Genomic DNA, 22987 nt, shown 5'->3' with positions numbered 1-22987 from the left:
ATAATAAATTAAATAGAATTAAGATAAAAATAACACAAAAATTTAAACAAACAAATCTCGAAAAATGCTTCCTTAACGAGCTATGATGCTTTAAAGAGGTAACTCTGATTATGGTTATTTCGAAATATTTCCAAAACGGTGCAAGATAACTTTATGAAATTTGATATGATTTTATACTTTTTAAACCTTAATTGACAGTTGTGGCCGAACGGAAATATTCCGTCAGAGGCGTGTTGCACGGGGGTTGTCGAAATTAAAGAATGTTACATTTTTTTATGTGCTCGATTTTTTAGTTGCTACGTACATTTCCAGAAAAAAAAAGTACTCTTGGTTCGCATTAATGGAACGCTTCGTTTTCGAATAAAATGAATTTGAATGTTGCATTGCATGACAAATACAAATGATTTCTAAATCGATAATCTATTAACCGCATCAAAACGATTAAACAAAAAAAAAAAAAACAAGGAACTGAAAAGACGCATTTTTAAAGTAAGTTTTCAAATAAGTTTCAGTTTTGAAAAAAATTCAAAATAACCATCATCAGTCCGTGCTTTAAAAACCATAGCTCGTTAATGAAACATTTCTCGATATATGTTTATATCAAATTTTGTTGTTATTTTTTGACGTAATTTTCGTTGTTTAAGTAAAAAATTCAATTCTATATTATAGTAGGCCATGGAATTATTTGAATTGAACCCGTATGTCTTTGATATGTTTTGTGTAATCTCTAATATAAATGAATCAACTTAATCTCCTTAAAAATAGCCTTTTCCAAAACTCCACAGACTTGTGTGTTAGTTAGTTAAACTTTTCTGAGTCCTATAAATTGTGTTTTTACATTGGAACAAAAAGCAATATTTATTAAATTATTAATTATGAAAATTATTAATTATTTAATTATTAAATTTATTAAAGAGCATTATATCAAATACATATTTGAATATTTTTTATTATTTTATTAGCATTCTTCCTAGAAACATATACTTTTATAATTATTAGAAAATGGATTTTTATGCAACTGCATATTTTTGGCAGTAATGAATACAAAGGTGAGGATTGTACCAAAATTTGTTTTATCTTATAGGGATCAAAATGCAATACTTTAGATTTTGGATATTTTGCATATTTGCATGCACTTTCATATTTTTGCATATAAGCATGAGATATTTACTTGGAATTTTGTTAATAATGTTTTTTGTTGTTTTTCTTGCGATAGAAGTACTCGACGTTGATGGTGATTTTTATTCTTATAGAGAATATTGAGTGTATCCTATCAAACAATTACTATATTTTTGCAAAATGTCGAAAGTTGATAAAAAGAGTAAGTTGATTCACATGTGGCTAAAAACAACAACTGAGAAATGTGTCGGTTTTGATGGAGAACACGTAAATTGAAATGTATGAAATATACAGGTAAGAGATTTATATGCATGTCACAGTGAAACTACTATGAATAAATGATTAATAATTGATTATTTATATATTATGTTAAAAAGTGGCAGCTAAAGGGAAATCCCAATTACAGCAGCATGTACAAATAAAACGCCACCAAAGATAACGAGAAACGCCTAATCAAAAAGATCATAGTGAAGAGGATAAAAAAAAACTTAATTTGGATTCGTGCCAAGCTATGGTGGCCATAAATTTGCCAAAGCGTTGCCTCCATAATAATGTTTGGAGAGGTTTTTTTGGGAAAATAAATAAAAAAAACAATTCCGAGTGAACCTACTGTTTGAAAAAATTATTTACCAAAACTGTATGAATTAAAAATGCAAAAAATTATAGAAAATATTGATAAAGACCACATATGGATTTCAGTTGACGAGACTACGGACAGTACTGTTATATACATTGCCACTCTGTAGGAAAAATGACAGAAAGAGAACCTGTAGTACCATATTTAATAGGTGTACAAAAAGAAACTGAGCATTTTTTGGCGAAATTAAGCTTCATTAAAAACGTAGTTATTGAAAATATTAGTAATCAAAATAATTTCCATAACTGTCTATGGTCTTTTGCCATTTACTGGGTAGACGATGGATGCCCTCGTGATAAAAGCTTAGTGGTTTCGTCGAAAAATAGTTATCAAGCCATTTTCGAATATCTTCAACATTCAAGAATCGTTGGTCAGCTAAATGAGACTGCATGGATCTGAACAAGTGGAAGTCGGAAGGAGCCAAGTCTGGACAATACGCCGCATGCTGGAGCATTTCCCAGCCTAACGAGAAGATGAGTTCCTGGGTCGGTTTAGCTGTATGCGGACGAGCATTATCATGCGGCAATATCACTTTCCGACTTCCTTGGCCCGTAAATGGTCTTTTTTCCTCCAGAGCATCGCTTAATTTGATCATTTGGGCCTGATAACGGTCAGCTGTAACAGTTTGACCGGGTTCCAGAAGCTCATAGTAAATGACTCCTTTACAATCCCACCAGACACACAGTAAGATTTTCTTGGCATGAATGTTCGGTTTTGCAACTGATGTGGATGGCTGGCCTGGGTCAACCCATGTTTTTCTGCGCTTAGGATTGTCATACAAAATCCACACTTTTCATCTCCCGTAATAATATTATGCAGAAAATTCTTCCTTTTATACCGAGAAAGCAAGTTCATGCAGATGTCAACTCTTCGATTTTTATTGTCTTCGGTTAGCTCATGAGGAACCCACTTTCCTGCTTTTTGAATTTTTCCCATTCCATGCAATCGAACTGAAAACTGCTTGTTGAGTTACTCCTAACTGCTCTGCAAGTTGTTTTTCAGTTTGGCATGGATTTTCATCCAGTAAAGTTTGCAGTCCTTCGTCTTGAAACTTTTTTTCGACACCCGCACGTGGATCGTCCTCAAGACAAAAATTTTCCTCATGAAACTTCTTAAACCATCTCCTAATAGTTGATGCACCAACAGAATTATCTCCCCAAGCCGAATTAACTATTTCTGTTGTTTCAGCAGCATTTTTGTTCAGTTTAAAACAGAACAACATTGATATTCTCAAACATTGCTTGGAAATATCCATGTCTCCATTTACGTTTTGTGCACTGAACTACAGCTCCTAAACAACTGAAACTTTTATCATATAAAAAGTCATAAATTAACAATACCTGCTTACAATTGCAGGCGAATTGAACGTGTCTAAGTATGTTTTTTTATTGCATATAACTTCATTGCTCGGTTTCTTTTTGTACACCTATTAGTTGCATGCAAACAACTACAACAGACAAACTTTGCTTCTATTGCTTGCTTTGTAAATGATTCTTTATCATCTTTATGGTCAGATAAACATGGTAAGAAAGTGTTATTATTAATATCAGATGCTGCAGCATATACAGCCTGTCCGGTTTTCGATGGACAGCGGCTGTATTTTGGTAAGTGGAGCAAGTACTAAGTTCCGACAAAAATTTTTATTACTGAAGTGACTCTAAGAAATCTCTAGAAAATATTTTTAGGGGGTCTAGTAGGGCCGGTAGTTCCTTAAAATTGACAAATCTATGCAAAGTTACTGATTAAGTAACATACGTAGTATACAGGGTGTTTCGGAATAATGGTCAATTGTTTTAACAATGTATTCTACCAGCTATTTTAGGGGGGGATTTTCCTATGAAATTTTTCAATTTGGGACCTACCTGTTGAGATATAACGTTAACAAAACACTGACTATACGGGGTGTCCTGAAATTAGGTGTAAATACTTTACAGGCGTAGTAAACTTGTCAAAATAAGACCAATGAACAAAATAGTGATAAATCAAAAATGTACAGTAACGGAACTAGAGTCCTTCGAAGGCACTCCTTGATAAATTTATTATTTAGAATACTTGTAGAACCGTTAAAGATAATTAAACGGAAGTTGGTATACCTACATAAAATTTTATACTAAATTTGATGGTGATATTCATTTGTTACCAAATACGTCAGTAGTGTGCGTTTTGGGTGGGACGCAGGGTATTTTGAGATCTAACTTTTTGTGTGCCATCAATCAGCAAGTTTAACTTTAAATAATAGTTATTTGAACTATTTTACGCATAAAAGGTCCTCTTATTACAAGTCGCTATCTCTCACCGTTTTTGAGAAAATTGCAGTTTTGTATTTGTTTGATCTGAGCTTTCGCGAATTAAACTGAGTTTCCAAATGTTCAATTATTGTAGTGGGCTCCTGTTATATTATTTCGAAAAGTCTATTTTCCTTTGCTGCATTCAATTTAAGTTAAATTATTATTCTGTTTGTGTGAAAATGGAGCAGTATTCGTATAGAGAAGTTGCCGACATAGTTTTTATTTATGGTTTTACAAATGGAAGCGCTACTGCTGCACGGTGGGAATACGAGCAAAGATTTCCGTATAGAAGAATACCAGATAGTCGATTATTTGCAACTGCTTTTAGGAGATTAAAAGAACATGGAAGTTTTGAAAGGGTTAGAGGCCAGGGACGAGCACAAAACGATAATTTTGACGGAGTCGAGGAGGTTATGGAACTGCCAGGAATTATGATTCGAAATTTAGAGAGGAAGACGAATGTCCCGGGTTCAAGGGTGTTAGAATCAATTTTCAATAATTTTACAGCAGGGAATAAGACCAAAAATTCTTTAGATTGGAAGAACTCTTCAAATGTAAGGGTTACATGCATTTCACTATCAACGAGGCCATGGACTGCTAGAGAGGGATTTTGTTCCAAGGGTAACATTTTCAAGCTGGATCGTAAACAATGTAAACGTGGTACCTTTAATACTTTTCTCCGATGAATCCACATTCACAAGAAATGGAATTTTCAATTTTCATAACAATAATTTATAGGCAGACGAAAACCCCAAGGCTGTTCGAACGACTGGATTTCAACATAGATTTTCAGTTAATTTATGGGCAGAAATAATTAATAAAAACTTGGTAGGGCCCGTGGAAATAATTAATGAATGCACAGGGATATCTAATTTTTCTACGAAAAGTACTTCCGGAATTACTGGAGGACATCCTATTAAATGTAAGAGGCTTAATGTGGTTCCAGTGAGACGGAGCTTCAGCTCATAACGGGAGAATAATTACAAATTATTTAAACAACCGATTTCTTGGACGATGAATAGGTCGGTTTGGGCCAACTCATTGGCCTGCGCATTTGCAAGATTTGAATCCCCTGGATTTCTTTTTTTGGGGCCGGCTTACTGAATTAATTTAATCCGCCGAGGTTAAGACGAGAGAAGAACTTGTCAATAGAATATTTGCCGCTTCTGTTGAAATTCGGCAGAATTGGCAACATATGCAAAGAGCTTCGCAAGCTATTATAAGAGAACGCTTGAGCATAAAAGAAAACAGAACTGTTTTTGGGCAATTCTTAGACGAATGATAACAATAATTAGGTATTTATTTACGATGATTGTGGTAATAATAAATAAAATAGGTTAATAATTGCGGGAAAATTGTGCTTTTAGCATAATTTTATAAGTGTAAAATATTATTAAAATATGTATTTTGGTTGGAAAATAATACAAATAATAATAATAAATTAATGACAGTTATGTTAATAAGTCGTAAAATCTGCAAGTATAATTATTCGTGAAAGCTTAGATCAAACAAGTACAAAACTGCAATTTTCTCAAAAACGGTGAGAGATAGTAACTTGTAATAAGAGGACCTTTTATGCGTAAAATAGTTCAAATAACTATTATTTAAAATAAAACTTACCGATAGATGGCGCACAAAAAAGTTAGATCTCAAAATACCCTGCGTCCCACCCAAAACGCACGCTACTGACATATTTGGTAACAAATGAATATCACCATCAAATTTAGTATACAATTTTATGTAAGTATGCCAACTTCCGTTTAATTATCTTTAACGGTTCTACAAGTATTCTAAATAATAAATTTATCAAGGAGTGCCTTCGAAGGGCTCTAGTTCCGTCACTGTATATTTTTGATCTATTACTATTTTGTTCATTGGTCTTATTTTGACAAGTTTACCACGCCTGTAAATTATTGACACCTGATTTCGGGACACCCTGTATAATCTTGTAACGTAAGTGTAACAGTAATATAACAAATTACCTAAATTTCCTCTTTTAGAGTATTTTTTATTATGTCGCGACAAAAACTTACATTTGGGATTACAATTAGGTAACATATCGCTCCTTCTGAGGTCCTCGTTGGAGTAGTGATAGTTTTATTAAAATCTACAACAAGAATAATTTTGTTTTTAAAATCAGAGATATTAACAGGCTGCCGAGTGTTTTTGAATGGAACAGGTGTACAAAGAAGAACTGTATTACCAACCAATTTACAAAAAGATGGAGGATCAGGGAAACTATTGTACAGGGTGTTTCAGAATAGTATGTCATAAATTTAAGGAGTGATTCTATGAGTGATTTTGAGAAAAAAAGTTTATATGAACCTAGGTCCATTCTCGCTCTCTGCCTGAAATACAGGGTGATAAAGTTTGCTATATATATATTTTTTAGTAATTCCGGACCTGCATTAGACATTTAAGTATATCAAACTTGGTGGGCGTAAGTTAGGTGTAGAAACACGTCTTATAAGAGAAAAACGAATTTTTAAATTTAAAAAGTGGCGCCCCCAAAACCATGACCCTGATTATTTTTTGTGAAAAATATGTTACCCCTGTTTTTTCAAAAAATAAAAATCGTTTTCTCAATTTTAGTTCTTTTTGTTAAAGAAATGATCTCTTGATTGAATTTTTTTCGTAACATCAAGCGTTTTCATGCAAAAAAATTGAAAAAGAATGTCTGTAATTTCTTATTTTATTAAAAACCGGATTTTAAAATTATTATAAAATGTTTAAATTAATTTTTCTCTTAAAAGTTCGTCTACACCTTAATTATGTCCACCAAGTTTGATAAAAATATTTAATACAAGTCTTGACATATTAAAAAAAACAAAAAAATATAGCAAACTTTAACACCCTGTATTTTTCCTATAAACTTTTTTTCTCAAAATCACTTACAGAATCACCCCTTAAGTTTATGACATACTATTCTGAAACACCCTGTACTAGGTAGGTAAGAATTAATGCTTCTGTCAGTGCCGTGCCAGGTGTCATCGCTGGTCATTCTAATCTCGTAATATTGTGATTTTCCAATTATATTATATCTAACAATACTATTAGGGATATAATAAATTTATGTTTGTAATTAACGTAGGGATGCAAGACTTTTCAAAGGGAATGTTCTTTTCAACATTTCTTGGACCATGAATTATGTTTCTCAATTTTGTGTAATGGATTTTTATACTTAAAACTATTTTATTACACAAAACTAATACACAGGTCAAACCGGCAGCACAACTGCTTACAAGAAAATTGTGATACGAAATGATGATATATATTTTTTTTTGGGGAGGGGAGGGGATAAAAAATCTTGTTGGTAAGACGATACTGGTGCCCGTGCGTGGCGTAGCCCGTGTGGGGTTTCACCCACTAAAAAAAACCGTTTTTGCGGAGAATTTTGTTTGAGGCAAGTGCTCTCAATCCTCTATCTGACTTTTGGGTCGTTTTTGGTTTCTTTTGGGACCTCAGGTGTCAGAGTCAAGCGGGACTATCGCTTTCTTGCTCTGCGCCGTTTCGATTTGGAATGATCTTCTGGGAAGTTCGCCTCCTGCTGTTTGGTGGTGCTCCCGAGGGCCTGATTTGGGACCCCCGCCGATTTGGGGACTTTAGCCCGTTTGCTGTCCTCTTGTGTTCTGCTTCTTAATCGGCTCCTTTTATCTATGGTTGTCGGACTTGAATGATGACATTTGAAAACCAACAGCCATTTGATTTTCTCGCCTCAACATTGCCGGAGTGACTTTTCTTGTTCTGGCTTTTCGTGAATTTATCCACTGTTAGTTAATTTACCTGCAGCTGGTATCTTGGCCTTTTATGCGGGAAGACATCCTCCGGATTATAATCCGTTGCCTTCTTGATCAGCTTGTTTGGATGTTACTCTGTCGCTTGAAACATCTTTATTGCATGATTTTTAATGACACTTGTCGCATTAAGAGTCGTTCTCAGAGCAATGTTTTCCACTGCCTGAAGATTCTTTAGGTGCGTCCTTGCTGCATAGCTCGCTAACATACGCCGTTGACGCGTATGTTAGCTGCGGCTGTATGACTGTTTTTATAAGCGTGGTTTTGCTTTTAGCGGCAATTTAGACTTTTTCCCTATTAAGGGATAGAGTATTGCTCTTGTTATTTTGGCCCTGTTTCTGGTCCTGGATATTTGCTCTTTCCACGTAAGTTTCTCGTCCATAGCAACTCCTAGGTACGTGACCTGTTTGGACCATGATGATATTTTATGGCTAAGGGCAACTTTTATATCGTCCGTTCTCCTTGGTCCCCACGGTTTATGACTGCGAGAGTTCTTGCACCAAATAAAGGCCTTGATCCGACAATGAGCGGCATGGCTACCAAACGTAGTAGACCCTTGGGAATTCCCAGGGTCTTATGATATTAAGCGTCCTTGTACCAGTGAGTGATTCAACAAAAAGGAGGTATGGCGGCCAGATGACCGTCTAGAAACAGGTATGTCTCCAGAAAGAGATTTGTGGTTACATAACTCATGATCATGCGGAGCGAAATTATTCGCCCACTTGGCTCGTCCAACAAAATATTTGGTATTTCCTCATTTCTTTTTTGTAAAGCCCCTCCAGATAAATTGAACAAAGTATTTGTGATATCTGAGTACTATTCACATTTACAGAAGACGAGTTAATTTTAAACTATTCTGAAGTTTCTCCTCATTTAAGAGCATCAATTATAAAATTAAATAATAAAGGAAAATCGCAACGTAAAATCGCTAAAATTGTTGGTAGAAGCGGATCAACAATCCAATCTATTACAAAAAAAAATTAAAAACATTGAAAATAATTGTAACATTGTCAGGAAGAGGAAGAAAATGTGCCTGGACCGAACGTACGAAGCGAGAAATGTTTAAAAAAGTGGCAGTAAATCAAAGTGTTACGGCCACCAATTTGACAAAAAGCAAAGCGTTGAACATCATTATGGACTAGTTGTACAGGGTGTCTAGTTTTCGACACTTTTGCAGGGGATCTCCGTTATTATTGCAGTTCGGGGTTGGGTTTTCACAAACTGTGTCACTTTTTTGTAAAACAAACGATGCCGCAAACAGATTTATCATCTTCTCTTGGTTTTTGAAATACAGGGCGAAATTGAGAATTGTGCATTTTCAGACACCTATTGTAATTCAGTAATCTTATAAGTTATCTACTAAGTAAAAACGGAACCTTACATATCTTTTTATGTGGAATCCAGTGACTTACTCTGTTTGGGTTAAGGGGTGCGTTCCTTGGTTGGCGCGAGAGACCACCCTCGTGATTATATTTTACGTGGTTTTTACGGAACTCGCGAACAGTGAAAACTCGTTAATACTTCATTAAATCATTTACTGCACTGATTAAGCTAATACAATACGCTAATTAAAGCACTTAACACTATCTTAACGAATTCTTAGGGGTAGATTTATAAAGTCGGAACGAACAAGCTTGTGAGCATCGCAAAATCCAAAAAGGGAAGAAAAAGATTCTAATTTCTTTAAAGCTTAAATACAAAAACTAAGACTAGACGCCCATACGTCCATATGCCCATAGTAGTTATACAAGGAGAGCATGACATCACGTTATTTCTTTGTCGTTCCGTTAATGCGAGAGCTCCATGTGCATTGCGAAAACTCCCCGGAGTGACAGGAATGACATTTGTCAAGAGTGAGGTGTATGGAGTAACAAGAGTGACATCTGACAGGGGTGACGGGAGTGATAGGAGTGTGTGTTTTTTCCGAGTACAGGTCCGTTGTTAGGGATTTATGTACCGTGGTGCTGGTGCACTCAAGAGTGACAGGAATGACATTTGTCAAGAGTGAGGTGTATGGAGTAACATGAGTGGCATTTGACAGGGGTGACGGGAGTGACAGGAGTGTGTGTTTTTTCCGAGTACAGGTCCGTCGTTAGGGATTTATGTACCGTGGTACTGGTGCACTCAAGAGTGACAGGAATGACATTTGTCAAGAGTGTGGCGGAGCCAGTAGCGCGTGCAGTGTCACCAGTCTACAATGACAGTGACAGTGCACTGCGAGCCAGAACATCTTGGTTCTGTAGAGAACTAAACAACGGCGGGAAAACTGTTTCCATAATGGTTTCCGGGAATACATTCTGGATAGTTCCATCAAAACCATATAAAACCGTTGGCCACACCACCAACGGTCTCTTTTCTCTTTCGGGCCTCGCACCCTCCACATGTACTCCAACTGGTAACAATCAGACTCTGTACATAGTAGAATTAAGTTTATTCTAAGTTTAGTAATAAAACACAAAGTTCCTGTTTACGAGTTCTGTGTGGCAATCCTATTTCTGACACCTGAAGGAAAACGCCTAGTGTTTTCCACACCTCGACAACGGGACAAGAGTGAGGTGTATGGAGTAACATGAGTGGCATTTGACAGGGGTGACGGGAGTGTGTGTTTTTCCGAGCACAGGTCCGTCGTTAGGGGATTTATGTACCGTGGTGGTGGTGCACAGGGGCGTCGGACTGGGGGTAAGTAAAACAAAAATGTTGTCCTAGTTTTCTATATTTATTTTTTTAATATTAAGTTAACGAACAATTGGATATTTTTTGTTTACAAGACTAATTGCTACTACTACTGATGCTAAAGTGTCCGTAAGGTAGGGTATCAAAGCTGTTTGGTAAAATTTGTCGTTTATCATCATAAGGGTTTAATGCAATCTTGTTTTGTTCAACGCTATAAACTTCATGATTGTAGGAACGAATAAACCGTTGGGTTACCGATGTGATGTCGTAATTTTTTAAGCACTCTATATAGTCTGTAAACGTTAATTTGTTACGTACAATAGAATATTTCACCCCCTTCGCTTTTTTTGTGGTAATGTCTTCGTTGTGAAGCTTAAAACTGTACATTTTCGATCTAAGTCCTACAAAATGAGAAATTATTCGCCCATTTGCTTCATCCTTCATTAGCCCCAAGACTTTTTTATTTACCAGGGGGATATCGTATTGATTATTAATAGGATAATCGGAGGTATCAAATTTTGTTAGATCTTTTTTTTATGATTTCCTCGTAGGCGTCATTACAACGGAGTTCGTAAATAAAACTATCGGTGTCCATGTACATGAGCTTGCAACGATCAACCCCCATTATGGATTGCATATACTCATAATGAAAGTCGTACATGTATATTTTAGACAAGTCTAAAATTGTCATGCCTATGTAGAGCGGTTTATTGAAGCAGATGACAGATTTTTTCAATTCAATAATAATAATGTTTTCATCTAGAATTAATCTGCTATGAAACCTAGGATTTGAAATTAAATTTTTTGCACCATAACGCCCTTCCCAAGATTTAACAATTTTAACTACCCGATGTTTCCGAATATTTTCCATCGTTTTCCCAAACACCGCGTTATTAAAGAGTTTGAATAGATTTTTCTCAAAAGTCGATTTGGCTTGTGTTCGAAGCCCATTATTTAATTCAATATAGGATTTTAACCATGGCGATTGGTTAAACTTTAAAATTTTGTGAATCTTTGTCAGTACTAATCCATGATTTAACATTTGCTTCAAATTCCTATAGTGAACAATATATTGTTTTTTAGGAAACAGAGTGGTCATTAATTTTGACAATTTGGAATGTGGTAGTTTAAGATGTTCGGGTGCAAAAGGAAAGTCCTTATGCTTATCATGTATACTTTTCGGGTACTCTAAATCTACCTCTAAAATGTACCCTATGGGTGAGTCGTCAGAAATAGTTGGCACATTAAAATTGACATCTTCCGTCCATTCGAAGCCTCCGTATGGTAACGGTTCGCACATTGCTTTGCCGTACAAATTGTTTACATCCAAGTAAAGAAGGTATTTAGAGGGTTTTAGAGGATCATAGTCATTAGACATGTACTTGTTATTTGCTTCCGAATATCGACTGCTACATACAGAAACACCACCGCGAATACCCTTTTCAATAAACATTATTTGATCGATATCGTGCAATAGTTCCAACTTGCATTTAGTGTACTTCAACATACAGTCCCAAGTATATCCAGGCATGGTAAAATACCAACAAGAATCAAGATTGTACGTTGAAATACAATTTAATCTGAAATGTTCGAAAACATCGGCTAAAAGTAGGACATCAGTTTTCAAATACAAATCTGAATATTCTCCTAATGTCTGAATATTAAAAGAATCCCACACCTTCAACGCATGCTTATATTTGTCGTCAGCGATGTGAGAATCTTCTAGTTTATTATAGAAATGTTCTTTGGATGGCAAAGTCTTTTCATCAAGTTTATCAATACTATCGATGTAATCGTAACAAAATACACCTTTACACGTTAAGAGTTTAAATTTTTCTTCCGCCACGTCTAAAAATTGACTTTTTAAGAATTTTAAATTTTCCGTGTGCATTGATTTTACGAGTTCATCAAGAGAAGCACCCAAAAATCTATACGAATCGATATAGCGAAATTTAATGTTATTTTCCTGCGTCACATGATGGGTAAATGAAATATATTTTTCTTTGTTAATAGGTAGTACAGACAAACAGCCATTTTTGCATAGAAGTTTGATTAAAAAATGGGAATCATACCCAGAAAAGTTCTGAAAGACTATCGGAATCACAAATTGTTTACGAAAATTTAAATTGCACAACGAATGAGCAAATCCTCTGAAAATGCCTGTGAAATGATCGTGATCTCGAACAACTTCATCTTTAGGGAAAAACGGTTTTTCGCAAATGTGGCAAATTTTGCTCATTGTTAAGTCGAGTTGGACGTTCATGGGAATGTTCTTTTTCGTTTCGTTATAAATAATTTTTGATAATTCAATCATTTCATTAACAAACCATTTTACGCAGTTTGCGCCTCGAAACATTTTGAATTGGGATAAAGATTCATCGTATGTACATTTGACGAAATATCCTGCACTAAAAGGAACGTGTTTTTGATATTTACCCAAATCATTATCATTTGAAACATTTTCCAATTGGCTTTCGAAGTCTGCATAAATAACAAATGGAGCTGTTTGTTTATAAGCATAATTTTTAAACTCTATAAAGTCATATTTGGGAAACAAAATTTGATAGTCATTCAACTCGGCGCACAATACTTCATGTGCTGATAAATTATCTTGGTTGGAAAAATAATTTAAACACCTATCACAAATAAATTTACGTCCGTTATGTTTGTTTAACTGTTGGGATACTAATCGTAATAAATCTTTAATCCAACAATAGTGATAAGTGATATTAACATTTTCTTCTTCTTCTGCACCTGTGGGAATCGGATCATAGCCATTTAGTTTAGGATAATATTTGTTATGAACTAAAAGCAAACTAATATGTTGATTTAATTTTGGACGTGTCAATCTAACTGGAACCATTGTATAGAATGGCTTTTTCTTTTCTAGAACCGTTGACATTTCTAAGCCGTAAACATTTACTGATATATTGTTTAATTTTTTAAATTTATATATTTTGTTTAAAGGCATAGGTATTTCTAAATTTACAATGTTTAAAACAGTTCTGTAATGTGGGTATGAACTAATACGATTGTTGTTATTTTTACCGTTTACAGGATAGAGAGCACTCACAATTGACCAATAGAAACAGGCTTGATCATTGTTTTGAATATTAATGCAAGCGCGTTTCTTCGAAGTTTCACTAGGTAATTTGATTAAAGTCGAGCCATTACGCATTGCAAATTTATTAATATTAATTTCTAAATAATTTATTTTTTGCAGAGCAAAGCCTGAATCACGTTCTTGAAATTCCGATAGTTGGTTTAATATTTGGTCTTGAATATTTATGTGAAACCAGCTAGGTAAATTTGTTCCCACATCAATGATTGCATATTTTGTGTTAAAATATAAAGTGTCAATTATTTCCTTATCATCAATTTTTTTTAAAATAAAATCCCCGCAAAATGTAGAACCTACCTTAAGAACTGGATTTTGCTTTAACAACAGTTTTATCTTCTCTTCAAATAAAAGAAGAGAATCATCTAGGAATTTATTTACATCTTTATGCGTTAAATTAATAATAATGTTTGTTGTTACATTTTGGTTGAAACATGAGCCTACGTTCTGCCACGAAACCCTACTTTCAACTCTATTCGTTTCTTGATTCGATAACCCTCCTCCTCTTCTGATATTATGTAATTTAAGTTGAAGTAGTTTTTTAATTACGTTAAGTTGTTGTGCTTTTGTCTGCAATTTGCGACGCATATGATATGACAAATCGCCTTTACCGATTAAATTATCACAAAGTGTAATCAATTTTTGTACACGGTTCAACCAAATAGTAAGGCTTTTCTTACAAAATGTAGCGACACCTTGCTGTCTAACTTTTTTAAAACGTGTTACATTTATAGAATGTTTTAATAATTCAGTCGGATTCATGATGCTCTACAAATTATTAGCTCACCGTTTCTGATGATGATGATGATGTCAAAGAGATTTCAAACAAAATTAGTGGGTTAGGCTTTCCAACGTCTTTGTTGCCCCTAAAGATCAATGCGTATTTGCCTTCAATGAAATTATGTACTTGGAGCGCAAACGTTTCGGTCACTCTCCGAGGTAGGAAGACCAGGTTGCTTTCCAGGTGCAGCAATATACTTTTCCCGTATCTAGTATTGGTTACAGTGGCTTCAGTAAACTTCTTTACTAAATTCAAAATGAACTTATTTATACCTGTTTTCCAATCGTGCGAGTGAGATTAAGTATTTCATATTTGTCTTGTTTTCCTTTTTGATTGAGAAAAAGTCTTTTGCTAGAAGTATGTATTCTAATTTGGAAAGATTTATATACAGCAAAATCGATCGGTATAATGTCAATTTCCTTAAAATATTTATACTGCCAAATGGATCACCATTTTTTATGTGTCACTTAAGTCACCGAATGAAAACACGCGAACGCCTTAGGGGGCTAATTAATATTTGCAATGATCAGACGAAATGTACATATCATCTTACATTGTATCAATTTATTTCCAATACAGTTGATATAGTTTTCTCTATGGAAAGTAAACAGAGTAACAACTTAGAGTCTATAAACACACTGCGGACACATCTTTTGAGATGACGGTGGACCATCGACATGAACGCGAGCTTCGGGTCGATTATGATGAATGAAGCATGGTAGTCTTATTTGTAGTTTACAATTGCTAATATATTTGTTAAGAGTTGGTGAACTGAGTCTTGATATCTTCCTCGATCAAGCTAAAACCCTAAGTTGCGCCCCTGCACATCTTACATTTGTTGCCTTCCAGATGCCGCGATCCGTTAAATTCACTCGAAATGGTTTATGATTCAAATTCCTCGACTTTGTACTTGTTAAACTGCGAGGCAATCAAGTCATAAATGTGCATCGGAGGTGGTTCTTGGGTATCGGAATTCCCCACCATTACCTTTCGGCGGTGGTTGTAATTGGGGGTTCCGTCACGTCCCACTCAGGATGAAAGCAATATTCCGGTCACGGGATAATTTGCCCTTGGCCATAAGGCCTGCCCAAATGGGCCTTCTTCAACTAAAATGAGCTCCGAAAAGGGGCACGCCTATGTCTGCTGACCAGCATCTCCCAGTACTTAAGGGCTGGGAGAAGCAAGGATCTCTCTCTCATCACGATCACGTTGAACCGTTGAGGTTGTCCCGATACCTCGGCAATCCACTCGTACCCGAAAATTGTACCTGTCACCGGAATCGCGATCGTCCAATCTCGTGTTTCCTCATCTAAATTTTAGTCATACCTATGTGTTACAATTAGTAAATAAACCTTGTTAATGTTGAAAGTGTTGTCCTAAATTCCAAGGCTTTCGGGAAATCCCACGTGTTTGCTTGCTAAGCAAGAAGCTAGTCCGTCCTGGACTCTCGCAACCAGGAGTACAACGTCGATACTGCGAACCGACAAGTGTCGTAAATAGTGCTAGCGTGTAAGTGCTCTCGTATAATAAGCGCGGGTGGTGTCTCCAACCTCAAAGGAAGGAACCCCTGCATATCGCTCAACATTTGGTCCTTCGAGCCGGATCTTCCCAGCGACGCCGAGAAAGCCTTCGTAAAGGAGTGGACAGCAGCTTAAAGGTCAGTCTTTCAATATTTGCAACCCTCAACCCATATCCCTCACCGATTTCCTCTCGACATTGATTTTATATCGCCACGGTTTCACGTTAGTCTGTACTCTGTGAACGTAGTGTGATGTCTCTCATAGATGATGAACAGTTTGCCCCAGAACTCGTTTTAAAGAAATTAAAAAATAGCAAAGCCCAAATCAAAGGTGAGCTAACGCGCTTCGCAAGTTTTTTAAATAAGGCCGATTTGCACGAATGCATCGAACTGCTTCAGGCTAGGTATGATAGCGCAAAATCAATATTGGACAAGTTTAAGTCAATCCAAACAGAATACGAGGAGTTACTAATAAGTGACTTTCCCAGTAATTACAAGGAAAGGGAACTAGAAGAAGAACGTGATAGGTTTGAAACTCGATATTTCGAATCCTTGGCCATGGCGCAAAGTGTTCTAGATAAGCATTTTCGTAATCAACAGCAATGCAGCGCAAATTTGAGTCGAAACGCGGGGTCACCATCAACGAGCGCATCGTTACAGGCAATCGCCAGCCCAGGTGAATCGAGTGTTTCGGCTAATTCGTTCATCAAGCTTCCGTCTCTAACCCTACCTGAGTTTAGCGGGTGTTACGCAGATTGGCAACGATTTCGAGATATGTTTAGAGCGGTAATTCACGACAATAACGCATTATCGGATGCTCAACGCTTCTACTACCTGGAAGCATCTCTTCGAGGCGAACCAAAAACATTATTAGCATCACTGGCCCCTACCAACGCGAATTACACCATTGCCTGGGATCTTCTTGAAAGACGATACCAAAATAAAAAATTTATCATCCACTCCCATTTAAGGGAGATCATGGAGTTCCCCGCGTTAACCAAGGAATCGTACGCAGCCTTGAGAAACTTCTCAAACCACTTTTTTAAGAACTTTCGCGCGTTAGAGTCCTTGGGCGAAGAGGTACGTGAGTGGAACACCATGTGGATTTATATTCTGGCGTCAAAGTTAGACGTCAGCACGAGGCGCGAGTGGGAGAAGTATTCCCAAGGCATGAACTCGCCGAAAGTCGATCAGTTCAATGAATTTTTAATGCAGAGGTGCCAGGTATTGGAAGCGGGGGACGCAAGGTTGTGGTCAAATTCTAGAAAATCTAACGAGTCCAGATCATTTGCCACCACAAGTAGCACATATCGTCCGGCATGTCCGTTCTGTAAGGGCGAGCACTTCATATATTCCTGCGAGGAGTTCAAAAAATTATCAATCTCGAATCGCTTTGAAAGGGTGAAGGGGATGAATCTATGCACAAATTGCTTACGACACGGGCATAAACTATCGGAATGTCGTTCGTCGGGGTGCAAATTATGTCGGCAAGGGCATGCAACTTTGTTACACAAACCGCAACGACCTTCGCGGGCTGATGACGCAAACATCAAGCGGGGCGACGGTAATAGTTCTCGCGATGATGACTCGAATCCACCCGAAGGTACCGGGGAACGGCACGCGTCATATCCGATACTAGCGAATACCTGTCAAAACGCGAGGAATTCCCTTATATTGTTATCAACGGCGGTAGTAGACACCCACGGCAAGCACAAAACCCGAATTCCGTGCAGAGTCCTGTTGGATTCAGCTAGTCAATCTAACTTCGTTAGCATGGCCCTGATTAAACGATTGCAACTAACACCGTCGAAGGTTGACATTCCCGTCCTAGGCATAAATCAAATACAGACAAGAATATCGCACGCCACTGAAATATCATTTGCATCTCGAACCACGGCCTTCAGAACAAGGTTGAGTTTTCTCGTCGTGCCGAAAATAACGGAGGTAGCGCCGCAAAATTATTTTGATAAATCGAACTTGAATATTCCCGATGAGTTAATACTAGCCGACCCGGACTTCAACGTACCCTCTGAAATCGACATGCTCTTGGGATGTGAAGTATTTTTAGACCTTCTCTGCATAGGACAATTGAAACTAGGCAGAAGTCTTCCAACATTGCAAAAGACGTTACTCGGCTGGATAATAGCCGGCCGAGTCCCGTGCCAATCAGGCAAGCTTCGTGGAACGCAGGCAATGGTCTCAACCTGTCTTCTCACGCAAAACGCGTTAAAAGGGAGCTTGGAGAGATTTTGGCTTGTCGAAGAGGTCGATTCGCATTCTTTAAGTCACATGACCAAGGAAGAACGCGAATGCGAAGAGCACTTCGTCAAGACAACTACTCGCGATGAAGATGGCAGGTTTATAGTAAGGCTTCCATTAAAATCTAGCGTCACGGATTTAGGTGATTCCGAGCAAACAGCGCTCAATCGATTATACGCGATAGAAAGACGACTAGCAAAAGACCGCGAACTCGGAACTTCCTACCGGACCTTCATGCGTGAATACAAGGACCTCGGGCATATGACAGAAGTACCGCGTAAACCAACTTCGTCGGAGGTTCCGATTTACTATATACCACACCATTGCGTTCAAAAACAGGAGAGCATGACGACCAAGCTACGGGTAGTTTTCGACGCCGCGTGCAAAACAACAAAGGGCTCATCACTGAATGATGTCCTAAAGGTCGGGCCCACGATGCAAAATGATCTATTCTCGATATTACTACGCTTTAGAAAACATAATTTTGTCTTGATCGGGGATATAACGAAAATGTATCGACAAATATTGGTGGACAAGCACGAAAGGAACCTTCAGCGGATAGTCTGGCGAGATACGCCCAATGAAGAAGTCAGGCACTATCAACTCAACACGGTCACGTACGGCACCGCTTCAGCCTCGTACCTCGCAACACGTTGTTTGCTCGAGATCTCAAAAAACGTGGCCGAACAACGGCCGCGCGAATCTGACATAATAGCGACTGACTTCTATGTTGACGACTTGCTGACTGGGTCCTCAGATCTCGACTCCCTTAAACAGTTGGGAGAAGGCATTCGCCGAGTTTTATCGGAATACGGATTCGAATTAAGAAAATTTCGATCAAACGCGCACAAGGTACTGGACGACATCGCCAGGGACAGTCACGAAAGCGACAAGTACCTCATAAGCGATAACTCGAGCAGCAAGACATTAGGAATTTCGTGGATTCCAAGTCTTGACGTTTTCGAATATAATTCGCAAAACTTCGCGGAGACTCACAGCAGAGCCACGAAACGAATCATATTATCATGGGTCGCAAAAATCTTCGACCCTTTGGGAATCTTGGGTTTCTTAACGGTGCGCGTGAAATTGTTGATTCAACGTCTCTGGCAGCTAAAAATCGATTGGGATGAGAGCATTCCAAGCCAGTTGCACTCGGAATGGTTAGGCTTAAGAAGCGAAATAGCAAGGGTAGGTCTATTGCAAGTCCCACGCCATGTTCTCGTCAATAACCCGAAATCGATAGAAGTTCACGGTTTCTCGGACGCCAGCGAAAGGGCCTACGGATGTTGCGTGTACCTGCGATCAACGGACGAAAACGGAAAAATTGAAAGTCACTTATTGTGCGCAAAGTCTCGCGTCAGTCCCCTAAAGTCCCTCTCGTTACCGCGATTAGAGCTCCTCGGAGCTGTGCTGTTGGCAAAACTGGTGAAGAGGTCCATCCACGCTCTAAAGCAGCCCATAACCAGAATGTTTTTGTGGGCCGATTCCACGATCGTTCTATGTTGGATCGCAAATGAGCCGAAAAGATGGAAGACCTTCACCGCCAATAGAGTGGCGCTGATACAGTCATTGACCGCCATTGATGATTGGAATCACATACGATCTGAGGAGAACCCCGCGGACATTATATCGCGCGGTACAAGCATCAAGGACTCAAAAAATTCTCGGCTATGGTTCCACGGACCCAACTTCCTCGTGGAACCAGATATGTGGCCTGAAGACCCGTCCATCTCGAGATTCGCGACTCCAACGAACGACATTCCCGGATTTAGGCCAGTGCCGGAGGTATCGCTAGTAGCACAATATCCCGAAGACTGTATATTTAGCAGATTCTCGAATCTGCATAAATTAATACGCGTCATGGCCTATTGTGCAAGATTTGGAAGCAATACGAGGCTACCTAAGGGTGAAAGGGGGTCGGGGCCTCTGAGCTCAGGTGAAGTGCAGCGGGCTGAATGGCAACTCATAAGAGTAGTTCAGTCACAATCGTTTCCCGCGGAAAATCATGACTTAAGGACGAGAAATCGCGTCTCGACCAAGAGCAAGTTAAAGGCCTTATCTCCATTCATTGATCGGGACAGTATGATAAGAGTTGGGGGTAGGCTAACAAACTCAAGCTATTCTTATGATGTAAAACACCCTATCGTACTGCCGGCCAAACATCCATTTACCAACCTCGTTATTGACCGCGAGCACAAACGCACCCTGCACTCAGGGACCCAATGTACCTTAGCTCACGTCAGACAAAGGTACTGGCCCCTAAATGGTAAGCAAGTAGTGAAGGCACACGTCCGACGATGTGTGGTCTGTTTTAAGGCCAATCCAAATAACTCCCTCGTTCCCAGGATGAGTGAACTGCCTAGTTCTCGCGTTACTCCGTCGCGCCCATTTTCAGCTGTTGCTGTTGATTACGCCGGGCCATTTGAACTAAAGGATGGAAAAACGCGGTCGCGAAAGACAATCAAGGGGTACATTTGTATCTTTGTGTGTCTCGCAGTCAAGGCTGTGCATATCGAGGTTGTCACGGACTTGACTAGCGACGGGTTTTTGAGCATGTTGAAAAGATTTGTATCGAGACGAGGCCTGTGCTCTTCTATTTACAGCGACAACGCTACGAACTTCGTAGGCTGTAAAAACGAACTAATCGCGATACGAAACATCGTAAGATCTAGCACGTTTCAAAATTTCCTGACAAACTCGCACATAAAATGGCAGTTTATGCCTGCAAGGTCCCCGCATTGGGGGGGGCTTCACGAGGCTGCGGTAAAATCCTGCAAGCATCACTTGAAGCGAGTTTTGAATGGCTCTCGGTTTCATTATGAGGAGTTCTACACACTAACTACTCAAATCGAGGCGATTTTAAACTCAAGACCTTTAATTCCCATAAGTCCTGATCCCAATGACCTAAATGCGTTCACTCCTGCCCATTTCCTGATTGGGCAAGAAATCACGGCCATAGCCGAACGGGACTACACCGATAGCAAGATCAGCCTCGGCAAGCGATATCAGCATCTCCAGCGCGTCGGACAACACTTTTGGTCTCGATGGCGAAAGGAGTACCTCCATCAGCTGCAGCAACGAAACAAGTGGCAGTTCCAGACCAATCCCGAAGTGCATGTTGGAGCCTTGGTCCTGCTGAAGGAAGATAACGTGCCGTCCCTGTGCTGGCCGCTGGGCCGAATCGCGGCCGTCCACCCTGGGCAGGACAGTGCAGTGAGGGTGGTCAGTGTGAAGACTAAAAACGGAACTCTCAAAAGAGCCGTCACGCGAGTGGCCTTGCTGCCAATAGACTAAGTTGTGGACTCTACGCACATTTAAGGATAGTTTAGTAGTAATCACATCAATCTTTTGTACATATTATATCGTTACCACATACCATTGAAAGCCGCAGCACGGTCTTTCAAGGGGGGGAGGATGTTAAGAGTTGGTGAACTGAGTCTTGATATCTTCCTCGATCAAGCTAAAACCCTAAGTTGCGCCCCTGCACATCTTACATTTGTTGCCTTCCAGATGCCGCGATCCGTTAAATTCACTCGAAATGGTTTATGATTCAAATTCCTCGACTTTGTACTTGTTAAACTGCGAGGCAATCAAGTCATAAATGTGCATCGGAGGTGGTTCTTGGGTATCGGAATTCCCCACCATTACCTTTCGGCGGTGGTTGTAATTGGGGGTTCCGTCACGTCCCACTCAGGATGAAAGCAATATTCCGGTCACGGGATAATTTGCCCTTGGCCATAAGGCCTGCCCAAATGGGCCTTCTTCAACTAAAATGAGCTCCGAAAAGGGGCACGCCTATGTCTGCTGACCAGCATCTCCCAGTACTTAAGGGCTGGGAGAAGCAAGGATCTCTCTCTCATCACGATCACGTTGAACCGTTGAGGTTGTCCCGATACCTCGGCAATCCACTCGTACCCGAAAATTGTACCTGTCACCGGAATCGCGATCGTCCAATCTCGTGTTTCCTCATCTAAATTTTAGTCATACCTATGTGTTACAATTAGTAAATAAACCTTGTTAATGTTGAAAGTGTTGTCCTAAATTCCAAGGCTTTCGGGAAATCCCACGTGTTTGCTTGCTAAGCAAGAAGCTAGTCCGTCCTGGACTCTCGCAACCAGGAGTACAACGTCGATACTGCGAACCGACAAGTGTCGTAAATAGTGCTAGCGTGTAAGTGCTCTCGTATAATAAGCGCGGGTGGTGTCTCCAACCTCAAAGGAAGGAACCCCTGCATATCGCTCAACAATATTCATAAGGCAGCTTACTCCAAATATTTAAAAGATCTAGGCAGCGTACTTGTTTCAAAAAATACTCAAGCGGGAGACATTTTAATTCTTCACTTTGCAATTGTTTAATATCTGTATTTCCAATTAAAACATTCACCAAGTTTTGTGTTGCGTCCATCGTTGTCAGTCACAGAACATCTACTACCGTTGACGTAGTTGGAAAATTGTCGATATTTAAAGAAAATAAATAATGTGGAAACATATGGGAGAAGGGGTGAAGCAAAACAACACATACAAAAAGGGATTCGGAAACTAATTACATAAAAGTTTTATATGGCACAACATTTTATTCATTTTGCAAGTCCTGCGCAACTTGTCGTAATAATAATATTGATATTCCTTAAGGGCGCTACTTAGTAACGTGTTCCCCATACATAATTTATCGCAAACTAAATTATACAATTCTAATAGCGCTGTTTCATTAATATTGTTTGTAATGCGCCAAAAATTAAGTACATTTATAATATTGTAATAATAAGTACAAAATCGCAAATCATTCAGGATGGTCACACG

The 22987-nt window shown here is 38.7% G+C and overlaps 1 protein-coding gene across 1 annotated transcript; it reads left to right on the top strand.

Annotated features, from left to right (window-relative positions):
* The first annotated feature begins 16181 nt into the window (after positions 1-16181).
* On the top strand, positions 16182-21482 carry LOC136419017 (uncharacterized). Its single transcript, XM_066405205.1, has one exon. It carries the CDS (start codon positions 16182-16184, stop codon positions 21480-21482), a length of 5301 nt encoding a protein of 1766 aa, XP_066261302.1.
* The last annotated feature ends 1505 nt before the right edge of the window (positions 21483-22987 follow it).

Source organism: Euwallacea similis, unplaced genomic scaffold (assembly GCF_039881205.1).
Source record: "Euwallacea similis isolate ESF13 unplaced genomic scaffold, ESF131.1 scaffold_57, whole genome shotgun sequence".
NCBI lineage: Eukaryota > Metazoa > Arthropoda > Insecta > Coleoptera > Curculionidae > Euwallacea > Euwallacea similis.
This window is presented reverse-complemented; position numbering and strand designations above follow the sequence as displayed.

Bases quoted from the DNA above. Each gene is read 5' to 3' on its own strand.
- LOC136419017 (XM_066405205.1), top strand. From the start codon at position 16,182: ATGTCTCTCATAGATGATGAACAGTTTGCCCCAGAACTCGTTTTAAAG.